The 25,725-nt window shown below is 40.6% G+C and overlaps 1 protein-coding gene across 2 annotated transcripts; it reads left to right on the forward strand.

Annotated features, from left to right (window-relative positions):
- Nucleotides 1-1,060: 1,060 nt before the first annotated feature.
- Nucleotides 1,061-25,265, forward strand: med13b (mediator complex subunit 13b). 2 transcript variants are annotated; one of them, XM_085243677.1, is made up of 30 exons: nucleotides 1,061-1,904; nucleotides 2,758-2,992; nucleotides 4,037-4,205; nucleotides 7,050-7,195; nucleotides 7,293-7,490; nucleotides 12,936-13,130; nucleotides 13,240-13,396; nucleotides 13,488-13,595; nucleotides 13,680-14,396; nucleotides 14,524-14,740; nucleotides 15,449-15,479; nucleotides 15,576-15,697; nucleotides 15,808-15,898; nucleotides 15,993-16,189; nucleotides 16,274-16,473; nucleotides 16,895-17,784; nucleotides 17,886-18,053; nucleotides 18,166-18,389; nucleotides 18,518-18,713; nucleotides 18,813-19,194; nucleotides 20,405-20,621; nucleotides 21,715-21,906; nucleotides 22,032-22,255; nucleotides 22,533-22,675; nucleotides 22,763-22,921; nucleotides 23,016-23,201; nucleotides 23,289-23,422; nucleotides 23,700-23,864; nucleotides 24,128-24,228; nucleotides 24,328-25,265. In XM_085243677.1, the coding sequence occupies exons 1-30, from the start codon at nucleotides 1,839-1,841 to the stop codon at nucleotides 24,458-24,460; spliced, it is 6,363 nt and encodes a 2,120-aa protein (XP_085099803.1). In that variant the 5' UTR covers nucleotides 1,061-1,838; the 3' UTR covers nucleotides 24,461-25,265. The 2 variants fall into 2 exon arrangements, with proteins under 2 accessions (XP_085099803.1, XP_085099802.1); XM_085243676.1 differs by having other exon boundaries at nucleotides 15,449-15,697.
- The last annotated feature ends 460 nt before the right edge of the window (nucleotides 25,266-25,725 follow it).

Below are 25,725 nucleotides of genomic sequence, written 5' to 3' on the forward strand. Positions count from 1 at the left end.
TGTGACATAAAAAGCACCAAAATAACCAGCCCGGTGGATGGCGAAGCTGTTTACTTAGCGCTGCAATAACGTTGAGGAGGGGGTAGAGAAAAAGTTGTCCATGCAAAAATGCAGCTGAGGTTCACATTATTGAACACCGCTGGGATCAGTGACGTATCCATCTTTGTCTACACAGTTTGACCTAGATTTCTTCATTATTTAAAATATTCCCTTGAATTTATCTGTTTATGTCTGTTTTTGTTGTTGTTAGATTTAAAAAAAAAAAAGTATGAAGATTTAACTCGTGATTGATGCCTTTTCTATTTTGAGACTGCAATACAGCTGTTCTGAAATGCACACATAAATGTAAACTGCGGTAACATATTTGCAGATTCATCTAGAACAAAGGAGTTTTATTTGATTAAACTGAGTTTGCTTCTTAAGGGTGTTGCAATGCATGAAAAAGTTTGTTTATATTAATTTCAAAGTAAATTTCAAAAATGCACTTAAATAAATTATTACTACTGAATGTGTTTTTTCTTTATTCTTCATTTTCCCCATATTTGCATATTAATTTGTCAACTATATGTATGTAGTCGGATCAGTGTTTGTGTTTCATGCAAATGTTGGTTCTTTATTTGCATTTGAAATAATTTCAGTAATAATTATAAAAATAATAATAACTAGATGACTTCGTGTCATCTAATTATTATTATTCAATGCACAACGCAAACGCCCCAGAAGACAATAGAATAACTCAGTTTTGTTTTTGTTTTGTTTTTTGGTTGTTTTTTTTACAATCAGGGCCTTTACATAACAATGCAAACAAACACACACATGTTCCCACAACCAACAATAATTCACCAAATATTTAACCATAACTGTCCATGCAGCAGATGATGCACAGTAAAACATGCACGTTAACAGGCATCACTGAGGAGTGACCACTGCATGACAGATGCACTGGAGCTTTCATCTTGTAAACTGTGAAGTCATGGAGCTACTTGAAGCCGGATCACGCCCCCATTACCACAAATTGGCCAATAGGAGCTGAGAGGCAGAGTTGTCCTCCTGGCCGCCATTAAAGAATTCAATACATGAACTGAAATAATGGAAATCTGCTGGACCTATGGAGCAGGCAGAGAAGAGTAGCTGATGAGTAGTCACGCTAGTTTGGGGTGTTTCATTCGTTTTAAGGGTAGTTTTAATATGACGGAGCACCATGGTGGTTTTGGTGAAAAGGAGGGCGGCGTAGCGGGTTGTTTTATTTAGCTGGCGAGCTAACGCTGGAGCTCTGGTATGTTAGCGAATGTGCTAGCAGGCTAGGCTAGCTCAGGGGGAGGAGGGGCGAGTTCCTCCGCTTTGAAATTGTTTCAGAGCAGCTAGCTGCCATTAGCATTAGCATACCAGCATCTAAGTTTTTCTTTTAAGTTTTTGAGCTCGTATTTTTATTGCGCATTTAACTTTTTCCAGTGTTGTATTTAACGCTAGTCTTTCTTCGATTTGTTATCGATGATTATTTAATGTTGAGGTGATGTAGCCGCAGGCTTGCGGCTAACCAGATCAGACAATACATTTCAAATAGGATTGATGAATCGTATAGCGAGAAGCTTACAGTTGACGCGTTCTGGCTGTCTGTCTAACGTTAGCTTAGCTGCCAGGCTAGTGGTGGTGGCTAGCGCCGGTTAGAAGTTGACTGTTTAGCTAGCGTCAGCTAGCTGACGCTAGCAAGTTGGCAGCGCTTTAACGGGATAATTAGAGCTGAACATAGCTTCGCAAGCGAGTTACCCAGATCGGCTATTGCCCCCCGAAGATGATTGAGAACATGGATTTTAACGTTACAACTACGCAGTGAAAGGATGAGTTCGTGCTTTGTACCAAACGGGGCCAGTTTGGAGGACTGCCACTCCAACCTCTTCTGCCTGGTAAGACTCTGCTCTGTGAGCTAGCGAGCGTTAGCGATCCTGAGAGGCCAGAAAGCCATTTTGGCTAATAAGGCAACAAGCCTTGTAACGTCAGTTGCAGATTGGAGTGAAGGCATCGGGCCTGCAACTAACAAATCGTGATCTGAGCCAACTTTCATAACAGAGCCAGCACATTCTGCATGACAACTATGTTGAAGGCTGGTTGATAAATATGGCATGATCTTGTGTTTACACTGCACTGAGTGCTAAAATATTCCGCTAGCAATAACGTTATTTACATGGTGGTAAAAAGAACAACTAAACGAGCAGTTTCTCTAAAACCAGCTGAACATATTGTTTTCCCTTGATTTAAACTGCACTGCATGCAAATTAATTGTGGCTGTCACCAACCATTTTGAGACAGATCAGTCTGGTTTTAAACTGACAGGTCTGTCATTGGTTGTTAACTTGTTGGTTGTAAATTATTTCCTTATAGTTGTGTGTTATGCCTTCAGGCGTGATCATCTTGGCAAGTGTAAAGAGTAAAGGAAAACTTTCAACAGTGTAAACAAACCTCAATTTTCAGCTTTGCTTATTCAAAGTTTCCTCTTTCTGTTTTCTCAATATAATTGTAGGATCTATACCTTACAATATAAAGCACCTAAGGCAACTGCTGTTGTAATTTTGCACTATATAAATAAAATAAAATTAATTGAATTGAAAGTAATTTTAGCAGCGAAAGCAGTGGCTGGCTTGTTACTGCAGTGTGTTCGGTCAAGATGCATGAAGAGTTGTGCAGTAAACAGCTGGAAATTAGCTTTATGCTCTTCAGTTTTTCTGTGTTTATTCTCACATCACTATTCTTCTCTTTAAGGCTGATTTGACTGGAATAAAATGGCGGCGTTTTGTGTGGCAAGGACCCACCTCCTCGCCAATCCTTTTCCCTGTGACTGAGGAGGACCCGATCTTGTGCAGTTTCAGCCGATGCTTGGCGGCAGATGTGTTGAGTGTTTGGAGGAGGCACCAAACCCCGGGTCGCAGAGAGCTCTGGCTCTTCTGGTGGGGTGATGACCCCAGTTTTGCAGAGCTTATCCACAATGAGCTCTTAAGTAAGTTCATTTAACCTCTCCACGAATTCTGCAAGATTTGTGATTCTGACAACATCAGAGTTTATTAGATGAAAATGTTTATTTCATTTCACTGAATTAAATTCCAATGTTATTTGGTGATTTACTCCAAATTATATGTGGACTCTTGTGCTTTTGCAGCAGTTAGTTCAGTTTGTGCCATCTGAACAATTTGAAATTGAAGTGTGTAATTGTTGATATTAATAACAAACCTCTCTAGAGATGCTGTCCTGAAATGCTTACTGCATTAAAAAAATTTCTTATACATTTTTGATGATGCAAAGTCTGATTAAAAATAATTTCTAAGACCCTTGAATTTGTGGCTAACTGGTCTTTGAATGTCTTTAAAGCCTTGTGAAATTGGCCCTCAGCCATAGAGACGCAGACTTGCATGGTAGGATTAGAACAAGTTGTTGTGCATCACAGTCACCTGACACACTTCTAGATTTCTGGAGATTCAATCCTGCTTTGTTGATATTCATATTCTTAGAGAAGAAGTACCCTTAGGGGCTAACACACAGGTATTTTGTCTCAGGTGTGATGAAGTGTTACTTGTAGAAATTGCTCATTAAAGAAACAGAGTTGGCAACAATTTTTCAAATCTCTCTTGAGCTCCAAAGATAGTTGGAAGAATTTTCCACTATGCAGGGAGTATAGCTCTTGATGATCAGAAAGGAATGGCATGAGTAAGCTTCACCTAGATAATCATTTCTCTGTAATTTAACAAAATAGTTTATTTTCTGTTACATAAGTCAGTAACTGGGTTGAAGCCTTTTATTTTGGATCACGTCATTACATAACAGCAACTAAGACTTTTATTAATATTAAATGTTTTCCTGTATTTATATGCGGTAGAGCAGCTGTAACTGTGGTGTTTTTGGGTTTTTTGTTTGTTTGTTTTTTGCATAGCCAAATTAAGGCTACGGGTGTATGACAAAACCAAGTACATTTAACACTGGTTAGCTTTATCAGGGGAAAAAAGCTTTGATTGTTAAAGTCATCATGTTTGCATCTGCCTTGTTTCAGGTGAGGAGGATGGTGAGTGGGAAAGTGGCCTATCCTATGAGTGTCGAACGCTCCTGTTCAAAGCCATTCACAACCTGCTGGAGCGCTGCCTCATGAACCGGGGCTTTGTTCGTATTGGCAAGTGGTTTGTCAAGCCATACCAAAAGGAGGAGAAGACCATTAATAAAAGGTATGTCCTGCTTCTTTCTAGAAAAATTGTAGGATATTCTGTGAATTGTTAAATTAAAGATGACACTTCTCTTGTAATACTCTGTACTCTTAACTGGGGTTCAATTCAGTCTTTTGTACTGATACAAGAGCATATTCATCTCATAGTTTGCTATCTGTAGGGCAGATTAAGACAAAGTTCACTATGAACCAAAGACGCAACAGAAGTTCCTTTCCACATTAAGCCTGAGCTTACACATACGTCAGGGTGGTTTTTTTTTTTATAACACAAAAGGACTAATACAATTGCTTAAGGGTAAACATGTCAGTGGAGTAAAGTGCCATGAATTGTGATTGTGCTGAAGGGTAAAACATTAGTCATGTTGGCTGTTGGAGTGTTTTGTTTTTTTTTTGAAAATTCGATTCATGTATGGGTTTTTGTTTTTTTCCAGCTTTCTTTAATCAGAGCAGAACAAACCATGGAATGTGACATATGTAGGAATCAGGAACTGAAGCACGCATGTGTTAGACATGCTAAAAACAGGGTAATTTAAGTGCATGTGTACTGCTTAAGTTACGGGGGAAATTCAGCTGAGCTGATGTGCTCTTTATGGTGTGAAGTTAGTATAACAATGTCTGGCCTTTCACATTCTTTAATCATTCACATTACCATTTGTGACGCAGCTTGGGAAATGTTGCATGTGTTGTTTTGACTATGCTGTGGTCAGCTTATATCTGTTTTTAGGGTTGAGCCACCCTTTTCTTATAAGGAAAATAGTGTTTTGCACACTTTTTAAGTCTTTCTTTGAGCAGTGTAATCACGACATTAAAGTATTGCCTTTAACACAACATCTGCATCTCTGATATAATCCTTAATAGATACACGACTGTGGTCTGTACCTTTTGTATTCATGTACAACTGACTCAGTGTTGGTTCGCCTCTATGACATCCTTCAGGTCTCAGAAAATTCTGATTCGTGGAATTGCACAAGATCTAATGATGTGATGGATTATGGCAGCTTTTGAATCACATCACTGGCATGGCACATTGTCATGCTACGCTGTTTCATTTGCTGTGAACCAATCCATCTTTTTGAGTCCAATACCACTGTTGAATTAATAAGTTCACTGGAAACATCCAAGTTGTGTAATAAATAAATAACTTCATTTAAAAATGTTATTAATTGATTCTTAATGTTATATTACTTTGGAGTAAATAAAAAGATCTAATTAGATTTAATATATAATTACATTTATCTAATTTATTTGGCCCTTTCAGTTCAGTGTGAATTTTTGTGTTTTGTTGTAATTTACAGCCACCCCGGTGTCTCTGCTCTGTTATTCTGTTCGCTGTTTCACTGTGTGCACTTCTCGCCACTCATAAAGCAGAGCAGATGAGACAGTTGATTAAGGAAGGTGATAACAAATTGTTACGGTACTTTAAGTGAAATAAATGGTTCTGTTGGAGTTTTAGACCTAACATAATGAAGAAAAGATTTATGGAAAAGCCATGTGAGAAGGCACTGTTCACTGCTTGCTGTAAAATCAAAATTAAGTAACAAATAAGGTGATTTGTTGTTGTAGCCAGTGTGAAATGCCATTGAACTGCTGGTGCCCTTCATGCAGCGTTGCTCTGCTTCTAGCAAAATGTGCTGCTTTAACTACAGCACTGCTGACATGTGATGTAGTTAATGTGGAATGACATAAAACAAAATAGAATAAATAATTCCATTATCGCAGTTACTGATCTCACTGGCTCAAACAGCAGGAACGGTATTGCATCCATAGTTTTCTGTGAAATTGTAGGCTTTTGAGAAAAAAAAAGTTAGAGAGACATTTATTGTTCGCATCTCTCCAAAGCCCAAAACTGGGCTGTTGTTGTTGTACAAATACAAGCTTGAGGTGAACTAGCAACAGTAACACATAAATATCTGCCTGGTTCAGAATGGAGTTGTGTAATGCTGTACCATAAGGGTGGTGACATAGATTTAGCATCTGCTGTTGAATAAGGAGCCTGGAGGACCCCAGAGTTTCCCGACAAGCTCATTTGAGTTTCAATTTCTTGTGTGTGTTCATCCAGGGTGACTTTGTGTTTGATGCACAAGCCTTTGGCTTAGTTCCCTCTGGCTACTTTTTCAATGGTTTTAAAGAGTTTTAGCAGTTGTATAAAAAGGCTGTTGTGTTGAAGAGGAGGTGATTTATTGCTCACTGGTTTTTAGCTTCTGTTTTTACATAAAGAGGTCCACAGGCTTGTTTTGTGGCAGAGAAGCTGCACCTCTAACAGAGGAGTCTGGCAGCCTTGCTGTCGCCTGCCCTCTCTGACTGGTAAACACAGCAGTCTCTGGAAACTGCTGAGTTTGCGCTGTGGTTTTACAGAAATCATGTCAACGAGTACTATTTTAGTGAGTTTTGCTGCCTGGCCTTCCAGACGTGGTTAGAAAATAAAGATGGCATTGTTTTCACATTTCAGTGCTATAAGAATTTCTTATGCATATTTGTGCTTCATATTGTCAGTTTGCTTTACAGCAATTTTTAAATCCGTGTGTATACTGCGTGCACCATCTGATTGGCGGTATTAGCCTTGTGTATGTGGAACCTACCATTATCACGTGATATGAATCAATGAGGCCAGTGGAATATGAAAGGAACTGTGTGGTTTCCATTATCAGCCCTGCCTTTTTTCTTTGAATCATTCCTTAACAGTGAATGAAAGAGAGTACACCGATAATCTCAGTTGCCCTTAGGGAGTTTATCTTCTAGGTGTTTGAGACAAGTGTTTGTTTATTCATTTACTGATGAGCTTCTGTTGTATACCACTCTTTCTAAGCATAACAGTACCTCTTTCTGTCTTTGATTCACCTTGCAGTGAGCACCTTTCTTGTGCATTCAACTTCTTTGTACATGGGGACAGCAACGTGTGCACGAGTGTTGAGATAGCTCAGCATCAGCCTCTTCAGCGATTGAGCGAGGAACACCTAAGCCTTGCACAGCAAAGCTCCAGCCCCTTGCAAGGTAAGATCACAATAGTTGTGCACAGTAGTCATGCATTAAATGGAACTAGACCAACGTTTTGTTTTTAGAATTAAAGTACTGTAACTCTGCCCTACAGTCATCCTGAGCCCATATGGCTTGAATGGGACCCTCACTGGCCAGGCTTTTAAGATGTCAGACCACCCTACTCAGAAGCTTATCGAAGAGTGGAGGCAGTTCTATCCCATCAGCCCCAATCCCAAGGAAGTCCAGGAAGAAAAGTTGGAAGATGCAGACTGGGAGGATGACTCCCTGGCAGCTGTGGAGGTCCTTGTTGGTAAGGCTTCTTAATATGTTCATAATGTGGTGGTGGATCACTGAATGCAAGGAAGGAACAGAAAGGTAAGTTTATTGATATTCATTTATTTAGTCGTGCCAGTTGAAAAATACAGTACTACATTTTCAGCTCTTCTTGATATAAGGATGACATACCTGCCAACATTTTGGTCTAAAAAAAAAACCACAGAGTCCAGGAGGATTATGTATTTATTTGCTTATTTAAATAAAGCTTCTCATGTGCTCAATAAGAATTGCTTAAGTGGTAAAGCTACAGCTAAAATATTGAGCCATCCATATACCTGTGCCAAGAATAACTGTACATCCTTTGAAGCAGGTTGTGGGTCACCAGGTTGGATTGACAAATTGATTAAAATTGCATGTGGGTCGATTGTGTGTGCGCAGACTGCAATTCATACCCAATCTTGCAGTTTTGGTAAAACTAGGCAAAGCTTGAAGTTTCAACCCTCATCCACCAGTTAGCTTGTTAGCGTAGGCCAAAATTATGGCCAAAATGGTTGTCAGGATTTTATTACCTGTTATTTGTTATAATTATTCATTGATTTGTAGTCACATATTTATTTATTTTATTTTTTTTGTGCTGTGATCTCGGTGGCACATATCTTGGTAAACATTAGTGCTTTAAGATCCATGTTGTGCTACATTCCTGCTAATGTACAAATATTTGGATCAAAGTAAAATAGATTCCCCCCCCCCCTTTCATCTAAATTCAGTACATTCTTAAGAAGAAAAATCAAAATTTTAAGAATTGTACCAAAACTGGAGAGACAAGATTAATAAATGAACAGGGCACTGCTTTCACATTTACACGGTACTACAGTCCTTTATTCACTTGACAAGTGCATCTCTTGGAAGCAAATATAGTCTTTTTATTTCATCTATTGTGCATCCAGGATGGGTATCAATAAAACGTCGAAGTAAAGTACTCGACAGCTGTGTATCCCTGTCCATGTCCCTTGCGATGTTTTGCATACAGTTCAGCTTTTGGCACGCTGGAAGAATAACCGTGCAAGGGGAAAACGTATCTGTTGTCCAGTAGAGGTGGGAATCACCATACATCCCACGATACGATATTATCACAATACTTAACGCATGATACGATATTATTGCAATTTTTAAAAATATTTTGCGATATTCAGATTCTGTACATAAAGGTAAACTTTATCAATATTCATTTTATCTAATATCAAAGTCTCGCACTCAGTCTTTCTCTCATTTCAGTCAGTTTTATTGTTGACAAACTGAACGGTTTGTATTACAGTCTAGTCCAACTTAACTGAATGCAACCATCTGGTACAATTATAGCTATTCTGAACTATGAAATTTATGAAAACTTCAGCAACTGAAGAATTTGAAAGTAAATTAAAACAAAATATAATTTTACATTAAATAAAAAAGTTTTAAACTTAATTAAAATAAAACATGTCTTAAATTAAAATAAGTAAACTATCATGTTTATTGCCGCCAAAAAAAAAGTTAAACACATTTGGACAGTGAAGGAATGTCAGAATTCTTGCTCAGAAAAAGGATCAACATGCTCTGAAGTCAGAGCAGGTTCCATTCCACAAAAACTTTTTTTGTAACAAAATATCGATTTCTGCTGTCCCTGTATCGATACATTATTAGCAAACAAAATATCACGATACTACACAGTATCGATTTTTTCCCCCACCCCTATTGTCCAGTATGTAGACGATTTTCCTGAAGTGCTTGTGATTGCGTGTTTATTGGAGACACATCTTTGGCCAAATGGAATCTGATTTCATTTGTGATTTCAGTGCATATTTGTGAGCTGGATCGATACGCTGGTTTGCTTTTATGGACGTCTGAATTGATGTTGGACAATTCATGTTAGCAACCATTGCATTGTCTTGGCTTTCATGTAATCAGTATACTGCAATTTGTGGTGTGTTTTGTTTTTTTGGTTTTTTTTAGGAGGTTCAATAAGACACAGTTCTACAGCACTCCTTGCATGCGATTATGGCTGCAACGATTTGTCGAGTATTTCAAAGAATTATTAAAAATTCGCGACACAAATTCTTGCTTCAGTGCTTTGTTAAAGGCACGGCTCTGTAGTGCGGCACTGTTACCATGGAAACCAACATTTCCGACTAAAAACAGACTTGCATTACAAATGTATTTAAAAGCAGCGTGTGAATCAAAAGTTTGACAACATTAAGCCCACACAGCCCCCAGTTTTAAACAGAAATACTGATAACACAGCAGTGGTGATGAAGACGATGGCACAATTTAACGTGGAGCCGGAGTCTGTTTACACACCGCAAAGAGGCGGAGCCGGTACCAAGATGGTGAGCTCAGGGAGAGTGAAAGAAACAGTGTTTCTAGTGTCCAAAACGGCAACACTGCTCCCGTAATCACCATTAAAACCTTTACTGGGGAAAAGCGAGTCTTTAATCGAAGCACCTGATCAACAAACACTGACCTCAAGAAAGGCAAACTTTGTAACTGCTTCATCCACCACCATTTGTTTTACATAGTGAAAAATCTCCAGTAAGTGTCCAGAATATGTATTAAAATATGCAGATGAACTTTTAACTTAGTCTGATACCATGTTTAAATTATACAACTTGCTGAAGGCTGATGGCAGCCATCCTATTTTACATAGAAGCGAACAAGGGTGTGAGTCTAAAGCAGGGCATGGTGTCTTCTAGACCAGATTTATTTCAAGGTTTTCAGAACATTTTTCAGATTGAAAGTGAAATAATATAAACTACTGTCTCAACTAATTTATGTTAATATTTAAAAATATAAAAATTAAAGCGTTTTTCACAATCCAGTAAAAATGAAATGAAATGTAAAACTGAGCCACTGACCTGAGGGATTTTAGGTTGGACATTGAATTATTGTTAATATTAAATAATGTCTACACTATCATAACATCTTGTTTTTAGCAGCACATAAGCTTTGCATCAAAGCACAGGGCAAACTTCAGAATGCTGATATGGTTGCTTCTCTTCGTTGCAGCCACCACATTCTCCTTACAAACAAAAACTTACTCATTCACGTTCACACTTAAACACATGTACCAAAACATAAGCCTTCCAAGAAGACAGAGTAAAGATTTTTTTTGTGCCTTAGTTTAGATGGCATATTTATCTTATTTTATTTGACTTTGACTCTACTTGAGAGTATTTATATATTTCTGCAATTGAGAAAATGTTTTCTTTAAAAAAGAAAACTTAATGTGGCACGTAAATACCAAGGGTTGTTTTTTTTGTTTTTTTGTTGTTGTTTTTTTTGACAAATGAAACAGATGATGGATGCAACAAAAAACACTGCAATTTCTAAAAACCAAAAGAGCTCTTGAGCTCTATTTATTATTGCTCATTAATAAGATAAAATTATTTCTTATTCTATTAATCGATGGAATAATCTATAGATTACTTGATTACTAAAATAATCGAAAGCTGCAGCCCTACACGTGATTTCGTCTTTAACATCACTTACCATAAATCTGAATATTTCCAAACAGATTATCTTCTGCTTCAAGGGACAAACTCTTCACTTTGTTTTTTGTTTTGTTTTTTGTTTGTTTGTTTTTCAAAAAAAAACAAGCTCTTCACCTTGTGCTTTACTAGACATTTTAATTTTTTGAATTTCTTTCTTTAAACGTGGTGTTACTGATCAGGGTTTTAATAGTTTTGCAATTTTCATTATTTTTAATTTTTATTTAGTTTTGACTTCAGATTTTCAATTTTATATCAGTTTTAATTAGTTTTTACCAATTGTTTGCTAGTTTAGTTTAGTTTTTATTTTTTTGAAAATCCTTAGTTTCAGTTTAGTTTTGATTAGTTTCAGTTATAGTTTTAGTTGTGTTTGCAATAATTAAGTGTAACAAAATCCCAGTTTCATCATATCATTCATGCTCTTCTGCTTATCCTTGGGTATGTTGCTATTCCAGCTACCATACCCTGCACCCCGGACAGGTCGCCTGTCTGTCGCAGGGCTAACACGCAGAGACAGACAACTCACATTCCCACCTATGGGTTGTTTAAATAAATAAATAAAGGCAGATGAACAACCATTGATACCAGGCAACTATAAAATGTATATCTTGGCCCCAATGAGACTATTAACTCTTGCAGCACCGGGTGTTCGTAATTTTGGTTCAAGTGAATTGATAAACATTTTGAAGGCAATTGACTCACACAGTTATGTAGATATCCCCGTCCTGTTGTCTCGGGATGCATCACGCTGCCTTGCCTGAGGTTAGCGTCTGTTTCTGGGGATGAGGGTTGAGTGTGCTTCCTTACCTTCTCAAGGTAAGCTAGGTTAGCTTACCTTGAGAAGTGCACTTTTTTTTCCCTTTAGAAATGTCCCTCATAATTTGTCTCTTTCCACTACAAGACACTTGCTTTATCCAAAACACAGTCATATTCAAAGTAATCCCAAATTGGACTCTGGCGCTTTCTCCCGACTTTTCCTGACATGATTCTGCGCGTGGACGGAGCAGCAACACAGACGACTCGACTAACGTACTGCCACCTGCTGGCATAATGAGACACAGCAAGAAATAAATCTGGAAACTAAACTTCATTTTCACCCTTGACTATTGTATGACACGCACACATCAATGAAAACTAAACACATTTTTGCTATAAATTCAGTTAATTTTAGTTAGTTTTGTGAACACTCATTACAGTTTTAGTTAATTTTCCTTTTTTTTGTTTTTATTTTTATTTCCGTTAACGAAAATGTTTTTTCACTTCTAGTTTTCGTTATTTCGTTAGTTTTCGTTAACGATAATAACCTTGTTACTGATACAGACTTATCCAGGAAAACCTCAAGCTTTACAGTGCAGGGAACAGCTGTGAATGGCTGTGATACGTCATTGTTTATGGAGCAACTAATTTGCTTTTGGTTTGCGCTCTGTTGGTGAAGCACATGCTTCCAGTATCCCCCGTTCATTGAACTGTGGGAAGCCAAAGTCATGGTTGAGATCAAAATCAGAATATTTGTGCAGCCTTACAATTATTCATAATAAAGTTTGAATCTCGTGTAAATTACGAGTGTATCCTGGGAAAAAACGGCAACACAGGAGGCACCCGAGATATTAAATACGGCAAAGCCCGAGGAAAAAGAGTGTTGGCATTTATGAGATAAATGGATCAGTCTACAGCTATAACAGAGCCCTAAAATGTGTCTGTTTTTTGTGGTTTTGTTTGTTTGTGTTAAAGAAAACAGTCCAAATAGTTCTCTCTGTCACTGGTACTTTTGAGAGACACTATCCTTTTTTTTTTTTTTCTTTTTTTTTTCCTTTTTTTTTTTTTGTAGAGTGAAGGTGAATAAATGAGTCAGTTATACCAAAACATTGTTGCATTTAAAAATGTGTATTTGGTTTGTTCAGTTCTGTTTTGAATTTTCATGCTGAGTTTTTAAAATGAACAAATGTCTTTACTTTCAGCGGGAGTAAGGATGGTTTATCCTTCCTGCCTGGTGCTTCTCCCTCTGTCGGACCTCCCTACTGTGGTCCCTCAGGGCTCAGCCAACGCCTCAGGAAGCTTGTGTGGTGCTCAGCAGGGCCAGGCTGCTAACAGAGATCCTGCCATGTCCTCTGTCACTCTGACTCCTCCAACGTCACCAGAGGAGGCTCAGACTGGTAAGAATTACAATTAAAAATACATGTTCATCAGCCTTTATTTTTGTGAGACTCTGCATACCACTGCGGTTGTATTTATTTTTATCATCTTTATCTTACCTTCTCACAGATTATCAGCCTGCCCAGAAGTGGCTCAAGTTGTCTTCTGCATCTGATGGCTACAGCTCTAACAACACTCTACACGGTGGTAAAATCCCTCGCAGGATGGCCAGCCAGATGGTGGAGTCTGTATGGCAGGAGTACAACCTAAACCATACAGGGAACAAGTATGTTTTTGGCCATCTCTTTAAATTTGCATTTGTTCTGGTTTTGCCTCCATCCAGATGGATAACGTGTTTGTATTCCCACTCTTTCTAGGAATAAGTTTACTTCATTGACAAATGGAACCTGTGAGGAGGAGACAGAAAAAACAGGACTCTGGGATTTTGTGGAGCCAGCTCATAGGCTGCATTGTAATTGTGCAAGGTATGTTTAGTGAAGTTAATTCACCAGCGATTTAGTTATTTATTTAAAATATTTTATAGCCATTATTTGTTTTATTCCAAACAGACATAAGAATTCGAAACAGCGGTCTAGCAGCACCTCAGGACACCCACCTTCATCAGGACAGCCTGCCCTGCCAGCCCCCAAGCACAAGCTGGGCGAGAAGCTGGAGAAGGGGGAGAAGCAGCAGAAGAGGCCACAGACACCTTTTCACCACCGCAACTCTGTGAGCGAGGAGCAATCCCTGGAGCCTCAGACCCAGAGGCTTTGCCTCAGATCGCAGGAAGAAGGCTCGTATCCCAGCTTGCACCATGTGGACACGGTGCAGTCTAAAGCCCCTACACTGCACGCCCACGGCCCTCCTGCAGACCTTGTTGGATCTCCACCTCCTCCTCCTCTCAGCCCACATCCCTGTGATCACGTAGAAGTTGACATGACTCCTGGTGGCATGAAGAGCTCGTCAACTCCCATTCACCAACCATTCTACCCGCCATCAGTGGAACCTTGTCAGATGCCACCAAAGGGCTCATCTGAGGAGCCTCAGACGGAGAACATGCCTATGCCTTTGCCCTTTCCCTCAACCTACAATGAAACCCTTGAACCCACCATCTTTGTAGGTTCTGCCATCAGCCCCAGTGATGACTCCACCCATAATCCATGGAAGTATTTCCTCCTCCCTCAGAAAAAGCCCTCAAACTTCCTGACACCCCAGCTACCTTTAGATAAAATGAGAGAGGATTCTGCAGGTGGTGGAGGAAGTGAAAGTGTAGTCTCTGTCACAGAGTGAGTATCTGTTGTCTGATCGGCGGATGCTTTAAAAAATATATATATATATTTTTTTTCTTTTTGTGAATTTAAAAATAATGTATTTGCATGCCTTAAAAATGTCTCTCTCCTACACCCCTCCCAGGTTGATGTCAGGATCCTCGCATCCCCTGAAAGTGTCCCAAGAGCTCATCAAGACTTATACACAGCGGAGAAACAGCCATCTTGCTTCCACCTCAGGAGATGAAGAGCCTAGTGAGGAGCCAGACCCTTATGCCTTCGTCGAAGGAGATGAGGAGTTTAGCTTTACTGAGAAGAAGGACAAGTCTGGAGCTGAAAAGGACGGAAACAAGAAACACAAGGTGGGTCCTGACAAAGGCTGAAATCCTTGTTTATTATGACATTTGATGAAATCTACTTTCAGTCCCTGGTAAAGTACTTGTTGGAACTAGTTATTTTGAACATTTCTGTTTTTTTATATTAAAGGAGGTGAATCATTTAAACATTTTCACGTCTGTTCCAGTGCTTATTTCCTTCATTTCTCTGTGCTACATAGTAGTAGTTGTCTTTTGAGAGCACACACTGATATTGCTGGGTATTGACCATTAGTACTTAATTAGTAACCAAAATGTGTCTCTATCACAGGTCCTGTTAATTAAATTTGCTTTTACATACTTGTCAGCTTCACAGTCATGTTTGCTTGCTCAGATATTTACTGATGTAAAGTACGTTTTGGTTTCTAGTGCCAGCACGTATACCCTAGTGAATCACGAAAAGACTGTGCAGTCATCTTGATAATTGAGTCACATTTTTCTTATCAAATTCTCTTGTGAATTTGTAGAAGAAAAGTTGTGTAACAAGGATCAGCAGCTGATTTTAGATGTTTCAAACCTCACCCTGTTGTGTTATGGCTAACTCTGAAAATCAGCACTCGGTGTGCAAAATAGTGACCTTCATTTTAGGAACATGTTTGATAATCAGAGCTTTGTATACAAGTACAAATAGTGGAAATTTTAATGACAAACAAATGGTCATGACGATAATTACTGTCATCTTTTTGTTTAACCAAGGTGGATGAAGGAACTGGAACTTCTGCAGATGGTGAGAAGTTTATTCATTCTTGCTTGGAGATTTCTATGTATGTTTATTTATTTGCTTTAATTCAAAAAATGTCCCTCAATTTGTTTTGCGGTGTAGATGGACAGTGTCCTACAGGCAGTAAACCCTCAGCCTCGACCAGCCTCATCCACGAGAACGACTTGGCTGTGTCCTACAGCGACCTGGATAAAATCTTCAATTCAGATGAAGATGAGCTAACAGTGAGTGCATGTTGTGGCATATTCAGGAGCTGATGGTGATGTCTCCTCATGAAGCCTGTTAAAACTCCAAGATGTACTGAATATGTTGACTTGTTTTCCCCATTGCACAGCCTGGATCCAAAAGAGCTGGTGTTGGTACAGATGACAAGTTTGGCTCTAAAGATACTAAGCCAACTGCACTGGATCCCCTGTCTTGCATAAGTAGGAAAATTAATCATCAATTACTCATTGTTCATCAAGGATCATAACTACGTAAGTTGTTGTTTCAAGAGAAGTAATAATGTCTTTTCCTTAGGCTCAGTAGACTTGCACACAATGTTTCCCACCCCACCCTCCCTGGAGCAGCAGGGTTATTCTCCCATGAACTCCGGCAGCAAGGACAGCTTAGAAGCAGGGGCGGGGCTCACCTTGTTGGACGGCAGCCAGCTTAATAACCACTTCAAGATGGAGGTGGAGGAGGGTTTCTGCAGCCCTAAGCCATCTGAAATAAAGGTACAACACATCACGCAATTACCAAGTAGAGAGGAAACTGATCATTTTTCTTTATTGTTAAATGACCTGCGTTTTTGTTTTCAGGACTTCTCCTTTGTGTACAAGCCAGAGATGTGTCAGTCATTCATTGGCTGCTCAATGTATGCCCCCCTGAAGACACTACCAAGCCAGTGTCTGTTGCCTGTCAAACTACCAGAAGACTGTGTGTACACGGCGAGCTGGACCATGGGCAAAATGGACCTGATACCCCCAGTGTCCAACACTAGTCTCCTCACTAAAGATAGGTAAATGCATATTCTGAATTAACTTTTTCCCATCTTTGATGTGTGATCTGTTGATCAAGAAGGGTTTTTCTCACAATTTGAGTTTTAGTCTTTTACAGTACAACTTCAAATTTGTACTGAAAAGTGACGTATTACACTTATTTCCAGCTCTATATTTTTATTCATTCACAGTTCTGCAGGTTTCACAGTTCAAAGTGATCATTATTTATCTTCCAAAGAGCCTAAACCAGCCATCAGGTCATCCTATGTCTGAAACAAGTTTATTATGTGCAGCTATCATGTCGGTGGCTGCACATAATGAACATTGCAATGTATGTAGAACAAGAAAGAACGTAAATGCATGTAAACGGTACTCTTCAGCTGCTATATAACCAAACATCACAACATGAAACCCTAATCACTGTTCATCTTTATATAACAGTAATGTCCCCAGTGTGGAGCCTGACTATAGCCAGACCTACACCCCGCAGACCCACCCGCCCTTCATGTCCAGCAGCGCTCCTCCCAGCAACAGTGGTGCAGGTATTCTACCATCCCCAGCCACACCACGCTTCTCTGTGCCCACACCTCGCACACCCCGCACTCCACGGACTCCACGTGGCCCATCCAGCGTCCAGGGCTCCCTCAAGTATGACAGTTCTGACCTTTACTCTCCTGCCTCCACGCCCTCCACCTGCCGACCCCTTAGTTCTGTTGAGCCAGCCACCGTGCCCTCAATTCCCGAGGCTCACAGCCTATACGTCACGCTCATACTTTCAGAGTCAGTCATGAACCTCTTCAAGGACTGCAACTTTGACAGTTGCTGTGTGTGTGTCTGTAACATGAACATCCGTGGGGCAGATGTAGGCGTATACCTCAAGGACAACGGCGAGGCCCAGTATATATGCACTTGTGGTTTTAGCGCTGTCACCAATCGGCGCTTTGGCCAGTCAGCTGGGCTCTTTCTAGAGGATGAACTGGACGTAGTTGGACGGGGCTCTGATGCTGCTCGAGATACAGAGCGGTGTTTCGAAGAGCTGCGAGCTTCTACATCACACAAAGCCAGCAGCCTGAAGGAGAAGCCTCCAGATGAGTTAATCCTGTTGCTGCAGGACCAGTGCACCAATCCATTTGCCTCGATGGCTGGTGTGGAGTACCCCAAACCAACTTCAGCCCCCAGTTCGTTCCTAAGGGTGGAAGAGAGAGACTGTTATAACGACTGCTACATGGCACTGGAGCATGGCAGGCAGTTCATGGACAATATGTCAGGAGGCAAAGTCGATGAAACACTAGTGAAAAGCACCTGTCTTCATCAGTGGCCCAAACGCAAATGTATGTATTCTCACATTACTGCTGCTTTAAATGTAGAGTTCTTCCTTATGTGTTTCTAGCAGAAATGTAATACTTGTTTCCTATTGGTTCTTCACTTGTAGCAGCAGACATGAGCAAGCTATACTCTGTGGATGTCCTCCGGGTGTTGTTGTCCCTCCAGCCTGTGCTGCAGGACACCATTCAGAAGAAAAGGAGTGTGCGCTCTTGGGGCGTTCAGGGGCCACTTACCTGGCAGCAGTTCCATAAAATGGCTGGGAGGGGATCATATGGTATGTCGAAAGCGTTTTTTGTTTGTTTGTTTTATAGAGATAAATAGAATATTGTGGAAGTTTATGGCTTTGTTGTCTTCAAAGACACTAACTTGTCTCCTTATCTTCACAGGTACTGATGAGTCTCCTGAGCCTCTGCCCATCCCAACCTTTCTGGTTGGTTACGAATATGATTTTGTGGTACTGTCTCCTTTTGGGTTGCCCTACTGGGAGAAGCTTCTCCTGGATCCTTTTGGTTCTCAGAGGGATGTGGGATATGTTGTCATTTGCCCTGATAATGAGTCTCTGCTCCACGGGGCCAAGACCTTTTTCAAAGATCTAAGTGCAATGTATGAGGTATGCACCTGGCAGTTTATTAAACTCACCCTTCCTGTGCTGACATGTCTACAGAAACAGTTTTGTAGCTCTGCAAAAGTGATTCACACTGTTGCACTCTTGTTTTCTTTTCTTTTTTTCCTTGACAGGCATGCCAGCTGGGGCAACACAGGCCCATCTGCAAGAGTCACCCAGAGGGCATATTGAAGGTTGGCACCAAAGAAGGCAGGAGCATGACAGAGCAGCCTCTTAGTGACTGGTTCGTTAAGATGGCTGCCAGAGAAGGAAACAATGAAGCCTTTAATAAGCTCAAACTCTTTGCTCAAGTGTGCTGCTATGATCTAGGTAATGTGATTGCTTGTAGTGCTGAAAACCTAAAGTAAGTAAAATCGCATGGTTTGTAAAAATGATGATTTATCATTTTTCTTTTGGGATCCCTTTCAGCTCCATACCTGTCAGAGCAGTCTTTGGATAGCTCTCTGTTGACCCAGCGGAACCCTACCACAGCCGCCACCCCCTCCTTCCAGACCTCTAGCTCTTCCAGCACTTCATCAGGACTCCAGAGCACCAACACTACCGGCTCCAACACCAGCTCTGCCCAGCCTGCCCAGGTCAACAGCACCCCTCCCTCTTCATCCTCAGGCTCACAGACTATTGGGGGAATGACCTCAGCCAAGCCAAGTTCCTTCTCGTCATTTGGAACAGCAGGCTTGCAGGGTGGAGCGTCTCAGAATGGACCCCAGCCAAACTCGCAGGGCACAGGGGGAATGGCTGAAAATGGATCGTCTGCTTACCAGTCTCAAGGACCCACTGAGAGCCCAGAGAGGTAGTTAGATCTGCTGTTACATCACCTGGCCAAAGGACCAGTGACCTTATGCCGTAACTAGGCGCCTGTTGTCTTATCTCTCCATATTTCCCAAAAATTGTTAGTCATATTTGTTTTTTGGTTTTTTTTTTATGCACGGTCACTTGGGATCTGTGATGGTTCATGAGCCAGATTATATTTTGAATCTTTCCTAGCAAATGCCAGTTTGCTCGTTTCAATTCTTTCTATTTGACAGAATATCTCAAGTAGTAGAGCGTTGTAGTTTGGTACTTAGCTCACAAGCCTTTTCATAACTGGTATGCATTCATGGGATAGATAACCAGTGCTGAGTTATTTTAAGCTGAGATGGAGATTGTTTCTACAACTGCTTTACAAAGACAATCTGATAAAAACACACTGACGTGCTCAGTTCCTCGACAGTTCTGTGAGACACCTTCTTTCAAAGGTCACCAACACTTACACATGGTCTGTTTGATATATGCAGTTTTTAGGCATTCATTGACCAAATAGTCTTATTGGTAGTAGATTATATTTAAGGTTGATGAATGACCACATTGGTAACACTGCATAATCAGCAGGGAAAGTTCATCCTCTGGCTAAAAAAGTATTGTGTGTCACGTGTTTTGAAGGCAGTATAATATTAGTGAGATCTGAAGTTTTGTTATGGCAAAACACATCTCATGAGTGCTGCGTGTCTCTACTTTCATCTCAGTAATTTTATTTTTACGTTTCTTCTGATGGGAGCTGCGCCTGCCAAGATTTGGCTTGAGCCATTTTCATACATGATATTTGGACAGTTTCTTTCACATGTAGCACACAGCAGGCACAATTATACTGGAAATACTGGAGTTTATGTCAGGGAGCTACCTAAATAAAGTGTGCACGCAGCAGTATACAAACATCCATTTGCTGGAGATAAATACACTGAACAACTACAAAGTGTGGATCAACAGAGCCCAGAAAAGTGTGGACTTTGTAGTTGGGCTGGCAGGTTAAATAGTGGCTAATATCTAATCTGACTGCTCTGAGTGTTTTTGTTTTTTCATGTGCATGTCTTTCTAGTAATGTCTAGAAAAAGGTTAAGGCTGCACAGGACGCATGCAAAAAGCTTCAGTTGCACACTGTGGACAGTAATATGAACATTATTGACAGATCTGATGAAGATAATTTCTTGGCCTGTTTCAGTAATTATCTGCCTAATTTTTAACAGCACAATGGAGAGAGACAAAGTGGGTAAGCCAACAGACGGAGAGTCCCATGCTGTGTCTTACCCGCCTGCTATAGTGGTGTACATCGTCGACCCCTTCAGCTACGAAGACGCAGACAGAGAAGTCCATTCGAGTACCTACACGATGGGCCTACTGCGCTGCTACATGGAAATGCTCCACATCTTGCCTGCTTGCATCAGAAACTCTGTCTCTGTGCAGGTAGAACAACACTCTTAATAGTTTTAAAATTTCATAACTGCAGATTAAAGATGTGGCTAAATATTCTGCGTAGTGTATAAAAGAACAGACTCCAAAAGTCAAAGATATTTCACAAAATAAGTTCATTTTCTAAATATAATCTACAGTTTAATAACATCTGCTCAGTTTTCTACTTTGGTTATAATAGAGAGGGTTACCAGCTGCCACAAAGGGAGGTGAGAAGGAGCAGGGGAATCATTAGCAGGCACTAATGGAGGTGGTAACTGCCACACCTGTGATATAGTGGCACAAGATTGCATCAGTATGCCAGAGGGAGTTCTGAAACACAAGAGGCGTGAATGTGCTATAATGGGTTCAGTACAGCAGCAGCATAACTGTGTGGGCTAATATCCATTCAGTCCTATCGCTGCAGACATGCTAATCTCTCAGATGTGCTGTCATTAACTCTTCCTTCGAGCTAAGATGTGGCAATATTCTTAGTTTAGTAAACAAACGGTTTGGTTTGACCTCCGTCTTCTATGAACAATATAAGATTAAAGACACCCGTACTTCTTATCATAATTATAATTACCATAATCACTCACACTTGCCAGTATAGTAACAGTACTGGTAATGTGGTGCAGATGTTTACAAGTAGTGATGTGCACAAAATCTTTTCACAAAGTTTTAATATTTGGGGGGAGAAACATTTGATTACTCAAATATATCCTGCACAGATTTGAAGGTGTGGATGCCTTTCACTGGGAGCTAGAGAATGTTACGGCGTTCCTGTGGATTAATACTTTTAAAACCTATTCTGATCTTTGGATGAAGCAGAAATTTTATGTTGGGATTGAACTTACTTACAGCAGTGTAGTTTTTGAAGTTCAGGGTTCACTAATGTTTCTTTCACCACAAACTATTACTAATTGTCAGAAAGACCTATTTTGAGATTTCCATGTCCATGAATTATCATCTACAACACAACCCAGTCAGTAACACAGAGAAACTTTCAGTAAAAACAAATGTGTAGTGAAGCTTAAGTCTAACAAATCCATAAACATCCAGCACTACAGGCTGTCCTAAAATGCCTTTTTTCCTCCTTTTGTGTCAGATTGTTCCCTGCCAGTATCTGCTCCAGCCAGTGCACAGCGCAGGGCGCCACGTCTACAGTCAGCACCTCAAGTCGCTGGCTTTCTCTGTGTTCACTCAGTGTCGTCGGCCTCTTCCCAACTCCACCAATTTCAAGGCTCTGACGGGCTTTGGTCCTGGTCTTGCCATTGACATGGCACTCAAGAACCCAGAGGTAACTACCCTGATGCTGAACTCCTGAGTTTTGTTGAAGCTGTATGTCTACAGACAATTATGCTGTTGTACCTTCTGTCACTCTCAACTTGAATATATATATTTTTGTGTTTGTGGGCTGTGCAGAGGCCTGAGTGTCTGCGTCTCTACACGCCACCCTTCATTTTGGCTCCAGTGAAGGACAAGCAGACTGAGCTCGGGGAGACGTTTGGTGAGGCATCGCAGAAGTACAACGTCCTGTTTGTCGGCTACTGTCTGTCACATGACCAGCGATGGTTGCTGGCCTCCTGCACCGATCAACACGGAGAACTGCTGGAGACCTGCATCATCAGCATCGATGTGCCGAACAGGTGCCTGTTCACGAAAGATTTACCTCAGTACCACAGAATCAGTTTGGTTATTGATACCTAAGTCTTTGTAGTTAAGTGTAAAACAATCTTAGTTAGCAAAGACTAAATATGATAAATGTCTTTGTTTTAAGACTGAAATGAAACATTTTTAAACAATAAAGGCTAAACCCACTGTGGAAAGTAAATTACGCTAAATTAAACTGAAAGCTAGAGAATCAAAACTAATTAAAAAGCAAAACTACCTCATAAATGCATTACTGTATTATTGTTGCTGCAGGGCTCGCAGGAAAAAGGGCTCGGCCCGACGGCTGGGTCTGCAGAAGCTGTGGGAGTGGTGCCTCAGCCTGGTGCAGCTCACGTCACTGCCATGGAGGGTCGTTATCGGGCGGCTTGGAAGGATGGGGCACGGCGAGCTGAGAGGTACACACTTCAACAGTGTCTGCAGAGCGGGCAGTTTACATATACGCACGCACACACACTTATGTGCTTGTGTCTTGTCTGTTTCAGACTGGAGTATTCTGCTGAGCAGGAGGAACTTGCAGTCCCTCAGCAGGCGACTGAAGGAGACGTGCAGGATGTGCGGCATATCTGCTGCTGACACTCCCAGCATCCTTAGCGCCTGCTTAGTTGCCATGGAGCCTCAAGGTTCCTTTGTGATTATGCCAGGTAAAAGAAATAATATTTAAAGTTTGGCTAGTTTCACTTCATTTACAAAAAGCCTGTAAATCTGACAGCCCTCTCCTTCGTCTCGTCTCTGCAGACTCAGTGTCGACAGGCTCCGTGTTTGGTCGAAGCACCACCCTTAACATGCAAACATCGCAGCTGAGCACCCCTCAGGATACATCCTGCACACACATACTGGTATTCCCCACGTCAGCCATGGTGCAGGTCAACACTAACACTTCAGAGCCCCTCGACATCGACACCTTTAACCAAATAAATCCCGGTATGTTTTCACAGCTCACAGAGCTGCTACAATATATTTCTGCTCAAAGCTGGAAAGCCAGAATGACACATTTTTCCCTCTCTGCAGATGGATCAGAGGGAATGAACATCTTTGAGTTGTTTGAACAAGACATGGATCCAGACTTCATCAACATCCTGCCCAACTCCCCCACAACCTCCCCTGTTCACTCCCCGGGCCCCCAAGGGGGAGATGGAAGCAAGGTCTGCCATCTTTTTCATGAAGTCACTCATCAATATAAAATGTCAGATACAGACTTTAAGATTATTAACAGGCTGTGATGTATGAACCACTCGGCAGTAATTAAACAACTTCTTCTGTTTTTCGTCCTCAACTTAATAGTTACATTAAAAAAAGTTAAAAAAAAAAAAGCATGCTAATGAGCAAAAAAAATTAGGTGCCCCTTGGTTATGAAAATATGATGCCTGTTTTGGCTGCAGCGATGCTCTAATCGATGACTTTATCACCTTCGTTTCGCAGGGTCAGAGTACAGATCGGATGGAGTCTCACGAAGAAGCGCTCAACATCTTGCAGCAGCCGATGGCTTTGGGTTACTTTGTCTCCACAGCGAAGGCCGGACCGCTGCCCGACTGGTTCTGGTCAGCCTGCCCCCAAGCCAAGAACCAGTGCCCACTCTTTCTCAAGGTGACTCATACCTGTACTACTAAAATTATATGTTCATGAAGTCTTGAGTAATCGCAATAATGCCGTTCTTCAACAAAATGCCTCTTTGTCGTCGTTGCTCTGACCTATCGACAGTGCTGCTTGTTTGCTGGTTTAAGAATACTGACTCTTTTACATCAGTTGATGAAATAATGAGATTTTACAGCTCTACATGCAGATGTGTTGAACCTGAAATTCAGTGATTGAATCTGAAGACTGATTTCATTTGTCTCTTTCTTTTCCAGGCCTCTCTTCACCTGCACGTGTCTTCTGTCCAATCAGATGAGCTTCTGCACAGTAAACACTCCCACCCCCTGGACTCTAACCACACCTCTGATGTGCTCAGGTCTGAACTGTAACCAAACTCAATTTTTTAATAATTAGAAAGACATTTGTTTCACTCCCAGCTTTATTAACATTTCCATGTCCTCCTCCTTCATGCCAGATTTGTTCTAGAGCAATATAACGCCCTCTCCTGGCTGACGTGCGACCCTGCCACCCAGGACCGGCGCTCCTGTCTGCCTGTTCACTTTGTGGTGCTCACCCAGATGTACAACTTTATCATGAACATGCTCTGAACTCTAATGGGATCAAACTGCTGAGATTTGATTGGAGGGATCGCTCAGACATGTTGTGGATTTCCTGCTACAAAGACACCCCGACACTCGAAAGGACCTCGCACTCCATCAGGGTAAATGTGGACGAAGCACCCTCCTCTTCCTCCTCGTCCTGGTGTATCTCTCAGAACTCTAACTGGAAGTTTCCAATGAATCAATCAGATGCCAAGAATCCATTTTATCACTTTGGATGATCAAGGGACATTTCATAAAGGAGAAAAATGTCTTTTTAATGACTGTAGATTGCAATCTATGAGATTTTATCATAATGAAATGCCTGCATATATTATTTATTGTAAGTTTTTTAATGTGGAATTTTTAATGCTTAATATCTTTTATATATTACAAATCCTAGAGGGTGTGTACATCTCACTGTACAGGAATTGGTATCAAAAGTGTAATTTTTCTCAAATACAAAACGAAAATCCTGTTCAAGTGAATTTGCTGTAGATTGCTTTTAGAATATTATTTTTTCAAAGGGGTACAGACCTTTCTATTGCCATGCTGTAATAATGAAGTAAAAGCTGGCCTGGGCATTTGTGTCCCACCCAATGAGTGGATGAGACTTACCTCTCTGTCTACTTTGGCTCCAGAGTCTCTTGCACAGTAACTCAGTGAGCTCTGAAGAGGAATTAAAAGGTACATTGTCAGATTATATATTTTATATAACAGATTTAGGTAACTGTGTGTGTATATGTGTACATAGTAATTGTGTGCCGCTACTGATGGTGCAGCTTCTGTTTTAGGAATAAAGTGTCTACCTTACTGTCTTCGTCTTTATCTTTGTAGCTGCTTGCAGCTGTCATAGTCTTTTGTATATAAATACAGCCTCAGATGAACAACAACGATACATGTGGCATGCTGCCTCATTATTTGACAAAACTAGTGTGTAAAAAAAAAAAAAAAAAAAAAAAAAAAAAAAAATTAATTACATACTGACTGTATCCAAAGGAATTAAGAGGACAAGAAGCAGTCAGTCAAATGTACTTATTTAGTGATTGTCAGCAAAACAGAAGAGTGTTGGACAGTTTGCTGGTTTGAAGTAGTGATGTGTGTTAAAATGATACTGAGGAAGAAGGACATCAACTGTGCTCTTAATGAACTAACCATCAATCTGGAAATGGCCTTAAAATCTTTCCCGAACAGTGAAAAAAGGGGAAAATGTTCAAGACAGTATTCACAAATTCAGCCGAGCAACGCTCTGAGAAACTGCACTGCACAACACA

The sequence above is a fragment of the Mchenga conophoros genome, linkage group LG14, assembly GCF_057382185.1.
Source record: "Mchenga conophoros isolate Kocher_MC1m ecotype Shallow Benthic linkage group LG14, M_conophoros_male_GT1.1, whole genome shotgun sequence".
NCBI lineage: Eukaryota > Metazoa > Chordata > Actinopteri > Cichliformes > Cichlidae > Mchenga > Mchenga conophoros.